The sequence below is a fragment of the Cyprinus carpio genome, chromosome A13 (genome assembly GCF_018340385.1).
Source record: "Cyprinus carpio isolate SPL01 chromosome A13, ASM1834038v1, whole genome shotgun sequence".
Classification (NCBI taxonomy): Eukaryota; Metazoa; Chordata; class Actinopteri; order Cypriniformes; family Cyprinidae; genus Cyprinus; species Cyprinus carpio.
Genome location: NC_056584.1, coordinates 23669926 through 23686663, shown reverse-complemented (window position 1 = coordinate 23686663; position 16738 = coordinate 23669926). Strand labels below are relative to the sequence as shown.

Genomic DNA, 16738 nt, shown 5'->3' with positions numbered 1-16738 from the left:
ATAATAGTAGTAGTAGTTGTTATTATTATTATTATTATTATTATTTTTATTTTTTTTTTTTTTTTTTTTACAGCCCTTCAAATAATCACATTTTAAATCACATCAATTTTTATCAAGAAAATTAGATTTTCCTCTCAAATCAAGCAGCCCTACTGGTTCCAAAATTAGTAAGTTATTATCATTAGTAAGAGAAAGCTTTTTGCATTTGTGCTCTTCTCTTCCAGAGCTCTGTATATAATGATCTTCACAAAAAACCTGTTGGAAGTAGCTCCAAAAAGGACCTTCTGGTCAGTACTGATCAATATCCTGAACTTAAAAGCTGATTCATTCTTGATGCATCATCATGAATGTGTTCTGCCTGGTTTAGAGCACGATATTTCAGATTTATGACTATGATTCATATTAGATATCTGTGTTAATTTCCCATTGCTTTACACCATTTCCTTAGACTGGATTGTATCATGACCAAAGAAACTACACCAGCTTAAAGAACTCCAAACCTTCTTCCTCTGCTGTCTCTACTTATACACCACGGGTTTGTCTCCTTCCTTTCTGCATGTTTAATACTCTCACACTGCAAAAATGTTTGGAGGAAAAATCTTTACATCCTCCTGGAAAGTTCCTTCCTTATCACAATAAATGATGCATGGAGTTAGTTTTTCTTGTCTTGTCAAGGTTTTTATTTCCGTACTGGTTGTTCCTTTAGTTTGAAAAGCTAGTCTGGCATTATCTGTTTGACTCTGTGGTTTAGTGGAGATATTTGACAGCTGTTGCTTGTGGTTTGACCTTCACAGGCTTCGTCCAGCAGCAGTTCTACAGGTCTGACGCGAAGCTATAGTGTGGTCAGTCTGTTTTCAGCACATTTGCCATGTGATTGGATTTGATTAAACCCCACTCTGTTGTATAAGCCTCTTTGTCATCTGTTCATTTAAAAATTGTGAGATCTGTGTTCTCAGGCCTCCATTTGTGATGACGGTCTGTATGGTTCATATAGTTCCCGAGCTGTAAGTGATGTCATAGTATATATACTGAAATAATAATCATATCATAACGCTAGAGCAGTGTTAGCTCAGTGGTCAGTGTTATTCCCCTGCAGCCCTCTGAATGCAGCTGGTATTCTTCTGGTGCCAGTTCCACCCGCAGCAGCCCCGTGGTGAGCGTTTGCATGTGTCCAGCGTTTGCTGAGGCAGTTGCTCATGCATGTCTTCATTCTGAAACGTCAGTGTGGGCTTATATATTATACACTCTGTCAAATAATTCACCTTTTTAAAGTAGATGTTTGCACAAGTCTAACTCCAGGTATTGATCCTTAGTGTGTAACTCATTCTGCATTATTTGTGTTACAAACATGAATGATATCAAATTGTGTAGCATGTTAAGGAGAGGTGTGTTTGAACTCACTGTTTATGGAAAAAAAGCCTTCATAGACCCACAGTGAAGAAGGGACTGAGCTACACTCTACTGTTCAAAAGTCTGTGGTTGATAAGATGTTTTTGAAAGGATTCTTTTATGCCTGCCAAGGCAAAATATGGTAAAAATAGTAATACTTTGAAATTTTACAATTTAAAATAACTGTGCTGCTTTTTGTGGAAATCATGATCATTTTTTTAATTCTTTGATGAATAGAAAGTATAAAAGGTTTTTTTTTTTTACTAAAATGTCTTTACTGTTACTTTTGATCAGTTCAATGCATTATTGCTGAATAAAAGTATTAATTTCTTAGAAGAAATCTTACAGACCCTAAGCTTTTCAATGATAGTGTATATGGAGACCAAAATGTCATAGAAACATGGAGGTGGGCCTTTTTTTTTTTTTTTTTTGGATTTGTGCCTTCAACATTTGGGTCAAAGTATAAAGCCAACATGGTTGATGTAGTATGTCCAGAAATGTATTAAAACGTATAATTCATTAAATTCAGTGCATGATATGAAAATATAAAAATTAAAGCATTGGTGGTTTTGATGGTTTGTTCTTTGAAGGTGGGGCAGGAATGTCACCAGTGTCTTTATTTGGCATGTGGTGCATTTGTCTTAACATCTTAAATCGCGATGACATTTTTCGATGTCTTGCCACCAATAAATATTATTGCTATTAAAAGAGTGACTTCTTTAAAAATGGTTGCTTTTTCTGCTTAACAGTTATGACAAATGGGTTCTGGTTTCTTTCCTGTCCAATGTGCATTTCTTCTTTTGAATCATCCTCTTTTAAACCTTTCAGTCATCCTCTGATGACGATTCTGGCAGCACTGTGTCTCAAAGTCGACGTGGGAGAAGGGATAGTGTGGTGAGCCAGAATAGAAACTATGAACTCATATCTAGTGTTCAGAGAACACAACCACATATTCTATTTTTATTAAAACAATAATATATCATAAAAACTTTTCCACTTCATCTTTTTTTTTTTTTTTGCTTTCTCATGTTCTTGTCTGTCTGTGTGTAGTTGTCTGATTTCTCTGATATCTCTGAGACGGCTGCTGATTATTTCAGCCGCTCTAATCGCAGGGGCAGCATTGTCTCTGATCTTGATGATCTGAGCATCCCAGACCTGGACAGTGTAAGTCAAGACATGCATGAAGTATTAACCGATGTGACACGTTCACTAAAGAGCACCGACTTGAAGGGAAGGGATAGTTCAGTTATTAAAGTTGGTTTACTCTGCATGGCTTGATACTGTGTAAAAATTGCAGTAAAGTTGACTCTACTGGTTTTTGTTTTTGTTTAATGATTGCTTTAAGGAAGGTATACATATATTATTCCTGTATACATGCATCTAACTGTTGTGTGTGTATCTCCTTTGGTTGGTTAAAATAGAGAGTTTTGGTCCAGCTGGCTGGAGCACTGACACTGATGGTTTCTGGTTAAATTGCCTGAGTTATGTGGCATGATGTTACATGCTAAAATCCTGTTACAGCAATTTTTTTTCTTTTTTTCTTTTTGTCTTACTTTAAGATGAAGGCAAAACCCAGTTAATGGCCTTTCAACTTGCAACAAGATTATATTTTTAAAAGTAACCAATGAGACTTATGGTGTTTTCTTCTTTTTCAGCTCGATGAGAAATGTGACAAGCAGTTTACAGACACCTACAGCCGGGTAAGAGGAAGAGAGGTCATTTTCCACTACCCTGTGTTGTGATATTTGACACATAATTAAGAACCCAGTTAATGTTTCTCTTCTCATTAGGGGAAAATTAGTCTGTATTTGGATAATTTTTTTCAGTCAATGTTTAAGTAAAATTTCCAGATATTTAGAGCAGGTTTAAGTGATTTATGTTGTTGTTATCATCATTAAATACACTAATATTAAAAAGTTTGGGGACACAGGGCTCCAAACTGCGACTAAAACGGTCACATTTGCAACCAAAAATATATAAAATATATTATATATATGCAACCAAAAATAATATTAAATTGCGAGTGAAGTTTTTGCTGAGGTCGCCACTGGCGACTAGGTCTATGTATTTACATGTTATAACTTAAAAATTTTGCATGTAATGCCTTTTTTCCTGATAGTTTTGCAATCACATCATTTGCTATGTTGACGTATTAAACTGAGACGAGGCGCATCAAAGTTTTAGTGGAAAAAAAGAGTTTCAAAAAGTCCTCATCTCTGCCGTGCAGCAGCGCTGACACACACCAGATAAACACAGTTGAGAAGCACGAGAGAGATCGAAATGACGGAGACATAAGAAGTGAAAGAGCAGAAAAGCAATGGATATTTGGAGAGTAACTTGAACAAACTACAACAGGTAAAGCTCTCAGCTGTGTGGATATTTGAAATATCGTTAATAGTTCTCGTTTATAATCATTAATAATATGGTTTCTTCTTAACAAGATCTTAGGTCTATGCTGTGTTCTGTTAATGCGTGAACTTTATTATTTGAAGCGCATTTGCCGTCTAGTAAATGCAAAAAAGCTTTGTTACTTTTTACTAAACAAAGTATCAGCTATAAAATTATTCAAAATTCATGACTAAATACAAAAAATAAATACAGTTTTTGGTGCTCTTTAATGCGGCAGGCGCGATCGATTTAGTGCCTCAGTTCAAGCGGCAAGTAACCCATTTAATCTTTCTCTTTACTACTGTACTACATAATGAAGATGAATTAACATCAAAAGGTAGGCTATTATATAAGAGAGCCTACAGTACAACTTACTGAAGTGTCTCATGTAAAAGCTCATTCAGTGTTTCAAACTGCAGAAAATGTGTAAGGCTTGTAAACATTGCAACGTAATAATACATTTAATGTTACCTCAGAATAATCATTCGGTATCCATAAGCTCATCAGTCAACTAGAAAAATAACTGTAAAGAGGAGCACTTTGATTTATTTATGCGCTATTGCATTTTAATATTTTTACTTAACCTGTTGTCTGCATAATTCAACTCATCCTATAAAATTGCATTTTACTAAGAAAAACAAACTGAAAGTGTGAAAGACATACACTCTTAAAAATAAAGGTGTTCGGTCAAAGGTTCTTTAAAGAACCATCTCTTTCTTAACTTTTTGTAATCTGAAGAACCTTCTTTTGCCACAAAGAACCTTTTGTGAAACTTAAAGGTTCTTCAGATGTTAAAGGTTCTTTATGAAACCATTTAGACAAAAAAGGTTCTTCTTTGGCATCGTGAAGCACCTTTAATTTTAAGAGTGTATGAAAACATTTACAGGATACATTGAGGAGGAGCCCAAACTGGCCAAGTGATGCTTATGGCCCATGATATTGGTACAGATAATGAACAATTCTTTGTGACTGTGTATTTCAAGTTGGAAAAGATATTTAGTTACAAGAAAAGATGGATTTAAATGCTGATAAAGTCAAGAAAAGATGAGACATAAATAAATTAATATGATAATAAAAGGTGAATATGAGAGGTAAATAAGTTAATAAAAGATGAGACATAAATAAATTATTGTGTATTAGCAATTTATCGACCTCCTAAAGCTACTAATGATTTCTTTATTTCTCTTGGTAATTTACTTAAACAGTGTGATGGAAAAAGAAGTCATTCTTCTGGGTGACCTTAATTTAAATTGGTTTGAGAAATCATGTAGAAACAAACTCAAAGAAATAACAAAACCTTTTCAAATGACACAACTATTAAGTAAACCAACTCGTATAACAAGATCCTCTCAAACTTTAATAGATTTAATATTGACAAATAAACCCGAGAGAGAATAATTAAAACTTATAATTTAATTACACAATTCACAATTCACAATTTAACTCTAGTAGCTAGAAAATTGATAAAAACAAGGTGCAAGAATGAAAATCAAACGAATAGTAAAATGTATATCACATTCATTCCAAAGAAAGATTTACAACTGGTGGAAAAAGATTTAATACAAACAAAGTGGGCAGACATCCTGGAGAAAAAATCTTGTGAACAGGGCTGTCATGATCTTATGTTGGCTGTAAATGACATTTTAATCAAATATACAAAAAAGAATCAAAGAAAGCGACGTGCAAAACGAAAATTTGCCATGGTTTAACAAAATTATTGAGGATATGATGAAAAAGCGAGATATGGCGCTAAAAAAATTTCTCAAATCAGGACTAACAACGGATTCGATTCGCCTTTACAAATCAAAGAAATAAAGTTACAGCTGAGCTTAGAAAGGCCAAAGCCAGTTTTTTTCTTGAAATCATTAGAAATGCACAAGGTAATAGTAGATTAATATGGAAAACTATTGATAAACTGATTGGAAAGGAAAAGTCAAAATGTGAGAATATTTGTCTAAATATAGAGGGAAAAATTATTGATGACTCTTTTGCAATAGCAACAAATTTTAATGATTATTTTTTTAAACAATATCCAAAAAATGGCTCAGAATTTTCACATTGCTCACCCCCTTCTCACAATCAGTGACAAATCTGGTTTTAATCTTAGCTCATAACTAAAACTAAAGCTGAAAAATTATTATTACTGTGCTAAACAACAGCAAAGCAAAAGATATTTATGGACTTGATACTTCATTTCTTAAACAATATAAGGACATCTTCTCTGATCCGTTAACAATAATGATCAATCAATCGATTAGTGAAGGTATTTTTCCAGCAGCCTTAAAACCTGCGATTGTCACTCCAATATTTAAGTCTGGGAACAAACAAGACATGAACAATTATCGTCCAATAAGTATCCTCCCAGCTGCGTCAAAAGTGCTCGAGAAGACAGTGGCAGAGCAACTTACTACCCACTTTGAATCACATGATGCTGGACAAGAGAATATTACAGGTTTCAGACGGAAATACTCAACAGACTCTGCCTGTTGTTACTTCCTGGAAACTATCAGGGCATATGTGGATCGGGAAGGGTGGTGGGAGCAGTCTTCCTTGATCTGCGTAAAGCTTTTGATACTGTCAATCACCAGATACTTTACAGTAAATTAAATCAATACAGTCTCTCTGAGCACACCCAAAATTGGATAAGATCTTATTTGAGCAACCGACATCAGTGTGTGCAAGTGAATAACATCCAATCTGTGTTCAGAGCCACTTCGATGGGAGTGCCGCAAGGGTCTATTTTGGGACCCTTGCTTTTTAGCATCTATATAAATGACCTCCCTACAGTGTGTTCGGACGTTGATATAATCATGTACGCTGATGATACGGTTATCTTCACTTCTGGGGAAAAATGAGCTGGAGGTTGCTGACAAATTATCAAAAGAGATGCAAAAAGTTGCACAATGGTTACATACGTCTTGTCTGACCTTAAACGTTGATAAAACGGTCTCAATGTTTTTTTCAAATAAACGTAAATTACAAGTAACTCAAGAAATTCAAGTAAATGGACAAACAAATTAAAAATGTAAATGAAACAAAATATTTAGGTCTAATACTCGATTCGAACCTTGGTTTTAAAAGTCACATAAAAAATCTTAGTAATAAATTGAAATTTAATTTGATGAACTATAAAACATATTAGAAATTCATTAACTACGGAAGCCTCAAATATATACCTCAACACTATGATTGTCCCACATCTTCTGTATTGCATGTCTAGTTGTTCTCAGGCGTGTAAAACATCGTTAAAATTACTTGAATCATTATATAAAAAGGGCCATAAAAATCCATGATAAAAAGCCTCGCCAGTACCATCACTGTAAAGTACAAAGTAAATATAACATTTTGAGTTTTGAAAACCTCATTAAATATAATCAAATTTCTGCTTTATTTAAAATTATCCACAACATTGCTGCTCCCCCCTTGAGAAAATTTGTCACATTAAATTCAGAGAGAATTTCTAGAGCCACACGGTCGACAGTCAGAGGAGAGTGCAGTGTTCCAAAACGTAGAACCACATATGGTCAACAATCATTCTTTTATAAAGCAGCAAACCTTTGGAATATTCTTCCAAATGAAATTATCTCATGTACAAACTACAGTACATTTACACGCCTGTCCAAACAGTGGTTATTATTAAAGCAAACCTGTACGCACTAAATTGACTGTGATATGAACAATGTAAATTCTGAGTAAGTGAGTGAGTGAGTGATAGATTCCTGAAGTGGAGTTGTGTTTTTTATGATGTGAGTAAAGTAATGATTTTATGTATTGTTCTGTATATGTTTTATGAACTTTTGTACGTAGGGCCTATAACATCTACCTGTCCAGGGACTGCGGGTGGAAATTAGCATTTTTTGCTATAACCTGGCACATGACATCTCTTCTTTTTTAGACTAATGTTTTTTCTGTGCATTGTCCCTGATCAAATAAAAAGGGACTGCGGGTGGAAATTTGATTTTTTTTGATTAATCTGTGGCACCTAAACAAATAATTTGGCACCTAAGTTATTTTCTAATAGGAGCCAATGGCTCCTTACTCTATTTTTTTGTTTGGAGCCCTGGGACAGTAAGGATACATTCTGGAAAGATACATTAAATGAATCAAAAGTGTCATTAATTTTACAAAATATTATCTTCTAAATAAATGTTGTTTTTTGAACTTACTATTAATCAAAGAACCCACAAAAATATTAAACAGCACAGCTTTTTTCAACAGATAATAATTAGAAATGTTTCTTGATTAGCATATAATAATGATTTATTGATAATAATAAGAAATGTTTCTTGATTAGCATATAATAATGATTTCTAGTCTTGATACTAAAAGTAATGGTGCTGAAAATTGGTGCACAGAAATAAATTGTTATTTTAAATTGTAATGATATCAGAATATTACTACTTTATCAGATAAATGCAGTATTGGTGAGCAGTAGGTGAAGAGACTTCTTTCAAAAACTACAAAAAGAAATCTAACTGACCCAAGTATCAATCATTAAAACTCTTAGGGATGCACAGTGGCCCCAACAGTATTTGGATGCTTGAGTCACATTTGGTAATAATAAAATATCTAACCAAGTTTCATCTGCAAATTAGCAAAATTTTCTCAAGAGCCAAATTTTTTGCAAATAAAATTAACCAACCTGTGATAAGGTTGTTGAATATTTTTTTGATTCATTGTTTATGGGTGTTTTGTGCTCTCATTTCCTCCAGCCCTCCTCTCGATGTACCACTCCGGCGCTCTCCGCAGCTGCCCTGGCATCTCTGGGAGGTAGCAGTTCTAGAAGGGGCAGCGGAGATGCTGGAAGCATCATTATGGATGCAGAAGCTTCTATCAGCGAGTTAAAGGTAATTTTGTTGTTTATTTGCATTGCACAAACTGTAATACAGATTTCTCAGGTATTTCTTGAAACAAGAAACATACTTTTGAACATATTTTGGCTAAGCATAGAGCATCATACTTTCCTATTGAATGCATCTGATCTCAGGGAATCCACTTGTGTTCATTTCAGTTTTATTTGTGTTTGTTAATGCTTTCGTTTCTTTCCTCTTTATGTTTGAATGCCTTTGGGAAGCTCTCTCCCTCTTTGTGTTTGTATGAATGTACAATTAGAGGTCACCGCTCTGACCTTCAGTGAATCATGATTCATACCTCCATCTCAACAGGACATCTATGATCTAAAGGACCAGATTCAGGATGTAGAGGGCCGATACATGCAGGGTCTTAAAGAGTTGAAGGTAGAGGGTCCTGAGCTCAATGCATGCCTTCCCTCGTTCTGCACTAACACACCAGGCTCTTCACACTTCTTAGTCTGAACGCATGAGCCTTGCATGAGTCTTTCACTTATTACATTAGCTCTTTACAGTCACGTTTAGTCTACAGTCATTTCCTGATGACTTAATTGCTCCAAAGAGCCAAAATCACACGGAAGGCTTCTGCTTCACTCCCAACTACTGTTGAAGGATTAGATCACTTCCAGAATAAAAATTTCCTGATAATTTACTCACCCCCATGTCATCCAAGATTTTCATGTCTTTCTGTCTTCAGTCACAAAGAAATTAAGGTTTTTGAGGAAAACATTCCAGGATTTTTCTCAATATAATGGACATAAGTGGTGGCCAACGGGTTGAAGGTCCAAATTTGCAGTTTCCTTGCAGCTTCAAATGGCTTTACATGATCCCAGCCGAGGAAAAGGGGTCTTATCTAGCAAAACCATCTGTCATTTTCTAAAAAAATAAAAATGTATGTACAGTACTTTTTAAACACAAATGCACATTTGCAAATTTGTGCATTATAAAATCACATTGGAAAGGTCAAGTGCAGTTAGCTTTTAATTTGTGTGTTTTTGTTGAGGTAGTTGGGGTAGTTTGAATTAATCCATCTCATTTTCTCCTCCAACTTCAAAATCATCCAAAATCGTTGTTTTACCTTTTTTCTGTAAAGGGCATTTAACTTTCTTTGCACGTTTGCTTTGTAAACACTGGATAGGTACTTCTGCCTACATCACATATGATCTTTCCAACATGACTACGTAATGAGTAAAGTCGAGCTAGTGCAAGATGAGCATTTGTGGTTAAAAAGTATGTACTTATTCCTCGGATGGGATCGTGTAGAGCTCTTTAAAGCTGCATTGAAACTGCAATTTGGACCTTCAGCCCACTGGCTACCATTAAAGTCCCATTATATGTATAGGATTTTGGTTATTGTTTGATAATGATGTTTGTACCTTCTTATATCTGATGTCATATATTATTCAGTGTTAAAGTCAACATGCAATGCTGCAAACAACCTATTTAGGGACTTTATCTATTGAGAATTGATTGGATTGTTAGAAAGTTGGCATTACATATACAGTACTACTGTTCAGAAGTTGGGGATTAGTAACGTTACTGAAGGATCATGTGACACTGAAGACTGGATTAATGGCTGATGAAAACTCAGCTTTGCCATCACAGGAATAAATTAAACTTTTAAATAGATTAAAATAGAAAACAGCTCTTACATTTTTTTCTTTTCTGTATTTTTGATCAACTGAATGCAGTCTTGGTGAGCATTGGAGCATAAACAAATCTTTAACGACCCTAAACCTTTGAGCAGTAGTTTACCTGGATGGGATAAGTGATTTGGAGGGAAGGAGCCGATAAGGGAAAGTCATTTCAGAGGCGGAGCCAGTTATAATCTTTTTAGGGCGAGTTACAAAGAAATGTGGACAGTAAGACCAGGAACATGCATTTAGTAAGTAAATGGGACCATTTTGATTTCATGTTGACTTAAAAATTTCTATATTACTTTATTTAGAATGTTATGTATTACACTTTAATTTTTTAAATTTTTACCTGTACATCACATCTAATCTTCAGTGCAGTGGTCAGTGTGTTCTGTTTATTTGCCTGTCATTACATTTTGTAGTGGTTTTTTACCATGGAAAGCTATTCAGGTACTTTTGTGTGAAGAATTGTTCCTCCCTTTGTTTAGGATTCTCTGTCGGAAGTGGAGGAGAAGTACAAGAAAGCCATGGTATCCAACGCCCAGCTGGACAATGAAAAGGCAAACCTCATCTACCAAGTGGACACACTCAAAGACGTCATCGAGGAGATGGAAGAACAAATGTCAGAGCTGCACAGGGAAACAGGGGAGAAATCAAAGGTGCTTATAATAAATTATTATTTACTAGAAAACTGTTTTGATAAATCTGACAAAAATTCATTGTATGGTCCAGCTGTCTTATTGCCACAATACACAGACCCAGCAGATTGTGAATGCCGTGTATTGTCAGCAGTTTATTTCAGATACATTCATTAGATGTTTGAGCCCTATTCAGAAGCTTTGGCAGATTATGATGTGATTTGAATGTATTGAATGTATGAATGTATTTTTCTTTTGATTGACAGGAGTTAGAGCGGCAGAAGCACACGTGTTCAGTCCTACAGCACAAACTAGAGGAGATGAAGGAGGGAATTCGTCAGCGAGATGAACTTATCGAGGTAGAACCCAGAACAGAAATGGTTTATCGACCACAAATTCATTTGAAGACATTAGAAACATTTGCATTAGACTCAATGTTTTAAAAGCTTTTGCAGAATAATCAAGTTACAGATGATTTGAAGTCTTTGAGTGAAAGTGTGCTTTATGTTCTTCCTGGTTGAAATGGGAAGTCTTTATATCATTCACTTTCCCCCATTGAGATCCTCTTGTTTTCTTCCTTCATATGTTCTGTCTCATCACTTCTTTGTTGTTTCTATTTTGAATCTGTCCTTTATCCCCTTCTCTGCTTTATTAAACGCATCCCCAGGAGAACCAGAAAATTCAGCAAAAGCTAGATAACCTCACAAGAGAGGCATTTGACCTGCAGGAAACTGTTAACTGGAAGGACAAAAAGATTGCGGTAGGATGGTCTAGGAGATGCTGCTTGGATTGACAGCGAAAGACTTGTCAAATTAACTTTTTATTCATTTTTTTTAGCCATCTATTAACTTTAGTTTTGCCAGGCAGCCTTATTCATATATATATATATATATATGTGTGTGTTTTTGTGTTCATTCGTGTGTGTGTGTGTGTGTGTGTGTGTGTTTGTGTGTTTCATCATTCATAAGGGCTGTGTGTGTAATCACGATTAATCACATGTAAAAGTTTGTGTACATAAATATATGTGTGTATACTGTGTATATTTATTGTATATATAAATACACACATGCATGTATATATTTAAGAAGAATATGTTATGTTTATATATAAATATATTTATATATAATATAAAATATAAGAATATATATATATATATATATATAAATATTTTTAAAAAGGATTGATGTGTGTGTTATATATATACATAATAAAATTGTACACATACATATAAAAAAGACATAATCGTGATCATTTGTTCAGCCCTAATATATAAAACTATATTAATATAAAAATATGTGTGTTGTGCATACATGTTTTGTTTGACATGGATTTAGTCGAAAAAAGACATCTGGATCTTGTTCACAAGAACTAATTTCTAAAAATATATTTGCATACATTTTTGTTTGAATGGATTTATGCACAATGAATGAAAAAAAAAGTTGTCAATGCACAGTACTGCCCTCTGCTAGTATCCCATGAGCCTCAGCTATTTACACCAGAAGTGCTGGGTACCACACAATAGTTTTCAAAATTGAAGATACATAGTGCATGAAAATATATTACATCCAGAAGATTGATTAGTTTTACTTTTGGTATACTCACTTCTGCATGAACATCCATGAATTGCTCAAGAAGATTGAAAGAAATGAACTATACAGAGCTATATAACTAATAACATCATCCCTTCACTTCCTGCACTGTTCATCTGTCAGCATGCTCTATTTTCATCCTGCCATCTATGACTAAAGCTAAGGCTGGGCAACATATGAAATATTTGTGATGATTTATAATATATATATATATATATATATATTAAACCTATATTGCCCAGCCCAAACTGAAGGCCATGTTCATTGTGTGTTTTCTGCTCTCTTTGTCTACTTTTCTCTTTACTCCTCTCTCTTTTCCTGCCCTTCGTGTGGCCAGGCGTTAGAGAGACAGAAAGAATACTTTGATTGCATTAGGAATGAGAGAGATGAGCTCAGGGATGAGCTGGCTGACCTCAAGGGGAAAAGCCAAATGGGAGAGGTACGTCCTTCAGGTGCTCCTGCACAGGATGAAAGCTTGCCATCAGCACTGCATAACAACAATAAACAGATCGTTTTAATGGAAAGTTTTTGGCTTACTGCCTGTATTTGTTTTCTCTGCATTTCACTGGCCATGTAAACACTCTGAACTTTGAACATAACATTACAATAGTTTTAAATAATTTGAGCTATTTTATCTGAGCTGATTTATTATTGACTATTTTCTTGCGTTGTCTGCCATCTTGGATTTTTATGTTTTTTTATGTTTTTTTACCTATTGAGCCCATCACAGTGCATTTTGGGATGGCGTTCTCTATAAAGGAGACATGCAGAAGGCCATCGCAACTAGGCCATTGTTTCAGAATGTTTTCTTGAGTTGTCACTCAAAATGTATGTGTCCAGAAGAGGAGTGACAACTGTACTGCATTGTGTATGTGGCCAGTGTCCATTAAAAAAAGACTTTTATACTTGAATTTATTGTGACCCTTCTGCTGTGGCAGAAACACAGGCTGGTCATCATACCCGAGGATATGCCCAACGGAGACATCAGCCACGAGTCTCCTACCTCAGGCATCACTGTGGTCACACAAGAGGCAGCGCAGGTGCTGGAGTCAGCAGGAGATGGACCTTTGGGTGAGTCTCCAAATACACTGTCAACCTTATATATATATATTAGGATGAAACAATGGCATAATGCTCATTTTCTGTGCTCATACCCCAGATGTAAGACTACGAAAGCTTGCGGATGAAAAGGATGAACTTTTGTCCCAGGTATGATTGTGCATGAAGTGAATCAAAATGGATTATTGGCATAGATGAGTTGAAGTGACACGTATGTGCTCTTTTAGATCAGAAAACTAAAGATGCAGCTGGAGGAAGAAAGACAAAAGCACTTAAAGATCGACAGTGTTTACACAGAAGGAGAGCGAATGGAGAACGGCAGTGACCTGCATTTCATCGAGATGCAGAGTATGACCTGTGAAACATGCTAGCGCACAATGAAGTCTTCATTAACATTCTTTACATTTACCTTCACATATACCACACTGTAATACTGTCTGTTTTCTGTAGGGGACGCCAATAGACAGATAAGTGAATACAAATTCAAGCTTTCAAAAGCTGAACAGGAAATGGCAACTATGGAACAAAATGTGAGTTTATAATTAAAACATCATAAAGTTATTACAATAGAAAGTATAACCTACATAACAATAGTATGTAACAGTAGTATAAAATGTAACAGAAGTATTATTAGTATAGTATAATTTGCACAGAAAATGAAACCTATTTAGGACCAATAAGATTTTTTTAAGGTTGTGACAGTTTTAAAGCAATGACATTTTTTTTCATGTACATGTTTTTCCATGTTTTTAGTTTACAAGGCTGCATTTTCAAAATACAACAAAACACAATTGAATATATATATATATATTAATTTTATTTTTTTTTTTTTTTTTAGAATATATTTTAAAATGAAGTAATTTATTCCTGTGGTGGTAAAGCTTAATTGGTGATAAAGTCTTCAGTGTCTCATGATCCTTCAGAAATCTTTCTAATGTGCTTATTTGCTGCTCAAGGAACATTACTTATCAATGTTGAACAAAGCTGCTCAATATTTTCGGTGGAAACTGTGATGCATTTTTTTTCAGGATTGTTAGATGAATAGAACGTAAAAAAAAAAAAAAAAAGGTTGATGTAAAATAGACATTTTTGTAACAACGTAATACTGCCACTTTTGACCAGTTTAATGCATCTTTGTGTTTATATATTAGTTTTTTGTTCAATTCCCATTATTTTCAGTGGTGATTGATATTTTATTACCTCTTACTGAGAATTTAAAAAAATGTCAAATTAATTTTTTTAATAAAAGTAAAATTCTAATTGTATTTGTAAGATGCAGTTTATACATTTAAAATATTAATTTATAAATTAAAAATATTAATCACTAATAATTACAATTATTTAAAACATTGCCACTTTTTGATTGATTGATTTTTTTTTTTATAAATAATTATTAATGTTAAAAAAAAGATTGAATATTAACATAACTGTTGTATTTTTTTGTATGTGTCTTTCAGGTAAATAGACTTGAAGGACAGGTGTCCAGATATAAATCTGCATCAGATAATGCAGAAAAGGTAGAAGATGAACTGAAAGCAGAGAAAAGAAAACTTCAGAGGGAGGTATGAACCCAACACTGAAGAAACTTGCCGCTCAAACATCTCTGATATTGACCTATACACATATCACACAGTCAGGGTCCCCATAATCATAACATCTGATGTCTGGTCCTGGAGAAGTCATGGAAAATATCTGTTAATTTAAAAAAATAGTACCCGATGCCAAATCCAAGAGTAGAGAAAATCAAACTCTTCTCATATTAGCAGTCACTGTAAGGAGTCATCCTCACACATCTCTTTTCTTTTTGTAGCTGCGCACAGCCTTGGACAAGATCGAAGAAATGGAAATGACCAACAACCATCTTGTAAAGCGCCTGGAGAAGATGAAAGCAAACAGAAACGCTCTTCTGTCCCAGCAGTGAAGAGAGACTCTCCAACACCTTACAGTAGGACACCAAAAACAAAACTGCAGGCCCTTTAACTTCTTTCCTTGCCTCTCGTGGTAAAATACAGATTTACACCCCACTAAGGCAGCACTGTGAGGGAGGAAGCCTCTAAACCTTTTCTGAACCTAAGAATATTGTACTTCTGTTGGTTTTGTTGTCTTTAAAAGCTTGGTACATCACGGTAGCCGTTGAGGTTTCATTGCTCGGACTGGGTGCTTTTTCCCCCTCCTCTTTTGTAAGTTGCACACATATAAAAGCGCTTTTTAAACTGTAAATTGACATGAATGCAGGGCCCTTGACGTCCATGTAAATGCTTACACAGCAATGTGCCTTCACAGGGAGGACGAGGGTTATATGCATTGTAACACTATACAGGAAAAGCATATATTTCTACCGGTACAAAAAACATCAATGTGTTTAATAAAGGGTACAGCCATGAGTTGAACATTTATAGAGAATTAATCATGTCTGCTATGGTTTCAATTAAGTATTTTTGTTTTGTTTCAAATATTTAAAATATTTCTTGAAAATAAATGTGTAAATGAATGCAGTATGAACGGGTGGGTGATTCATGAATTGTGATTGTTTGCAGGGCACATCGAATTTTGTTAGGGTTTTTTTTTTTTTTTGAAGTTCTTTGTCACAATGGACTACACCAATTTTTACACTAAATGTAATGATTTTAACTCCCAGTAAGAGACCGATGTTTCTACTGTGACATTGTGTTCAGATTCAAGTCCCAAATGCCACTTGATGCCTTTCACAATGCTGTTGTAATCCGGTTTGGTGCAACTTTTTAATCACACTAGAAACCAATTGTTTGACACTTCATGCGCACAGTGATTGTGACTAAAGCAGCTGCAAAGTATACTGTAAATAAACTACACAATTTACAAATTAACCTCTCTCAGTATTATTTTTGGACTTTAAGGTGGTTTAATTTCTGCACTACAGAATGGCAATCTGTTTGATATAGCCCAACATAACAGCACTGGCTCAGCCGATGGCCACATGCATGTAAAAGCAGCCTTTAGTGCACACTATAATTTATGGAAATAAAAGAACATTATGCAATGTTAAACATTTCAAACAGTAGTATGTTGTATTTACACATGACACTATCACATTGCATGTTTATGTTAAAGGAATAGTTCATCTAAAAAGGACAATTTGCTGAAAACGTACTCAATCCTCAGGCCATCCAAGATGTAGAAGAGTTTGTTTCTTCTTGGGAACAGATTCA

The 16738-nt window shown here is 34.7% G+C and overlaps 1 protein-coding gene across 15 annotated transcripts in view; it reads left to right on the top strand.

The window, feature by feature from the left end:
* LOC109051550 (leucine-rich repeat flightless-interacting protein 2-like) overlaps positions 1–16396 on the top strand; it is a 30385-nt gene extending 13989 nt beyond the window's left edge. For 4 of the 15 annotated variants that reach the window (XM_042769403.1, XM_042769402.1, XM_042769407.1 and 1 more), the window contains 20 exons: positions 225–287; positions 449–535; positions 795–842; positions 957–1004; positions 1097–1153; positions 2218–2283; positions 2440–2553; positions 3045–3089; positions 8490–8624; positions 8943–9014; positions 10753–10923; positions 11169–11261; positions 11570–11662; positions 12829–12930; positions 13430–13562; positions 13651–13700; positions 13778–13898; positions 14001–14080; positions 15008–15112; positions 15361–16396. In XM_042769403.1, the coding sequence (XP_042625337.1) occupies positions 225–287; positions 449–535; positions 795–842; positions 957–1004; positions 1097–1153; positions 2218–2283; positions 2440–2553; positions 3045–3089; positions 8490–8624; positions 8943–9014; positions 10753–10923; positions 11169–11261; positions 11570–11662; positions 12829–12930; positions 13430–13562; positions 13651–13700; positions 13778–13898; positions 14001–14080; positions 15008–15112; positions 15361–15471 (1794 nt within the window). In that variant the 3' untranslated portion in view covers positions 15472–16396. The remainder of the gene's footprint in view (positions 1–224; positions 288–448; positions 536–794; positions 843–956; positions 1005–1096; positions 1154–2217; positions 2284–2439; positions 2554–3044; positions 3090–8489; positions 8625–8942; positions 9015–10752; positions 10924–11168; positions 11262–11569; positions 11663–12828; positions 12931–13429; positions 13563–13650; positions 13701–13777; positions 13899–14000; positions 14081–15007; positions 15113–15360) is intronic. The other 11 variants (XM_042769404.1, XM_042769405.1, XM_042769406.1 and 8 more) reach the window with 11 other exon arrangements.
* Positions 16397–16738: the final 342 nt, after the last annotated feature.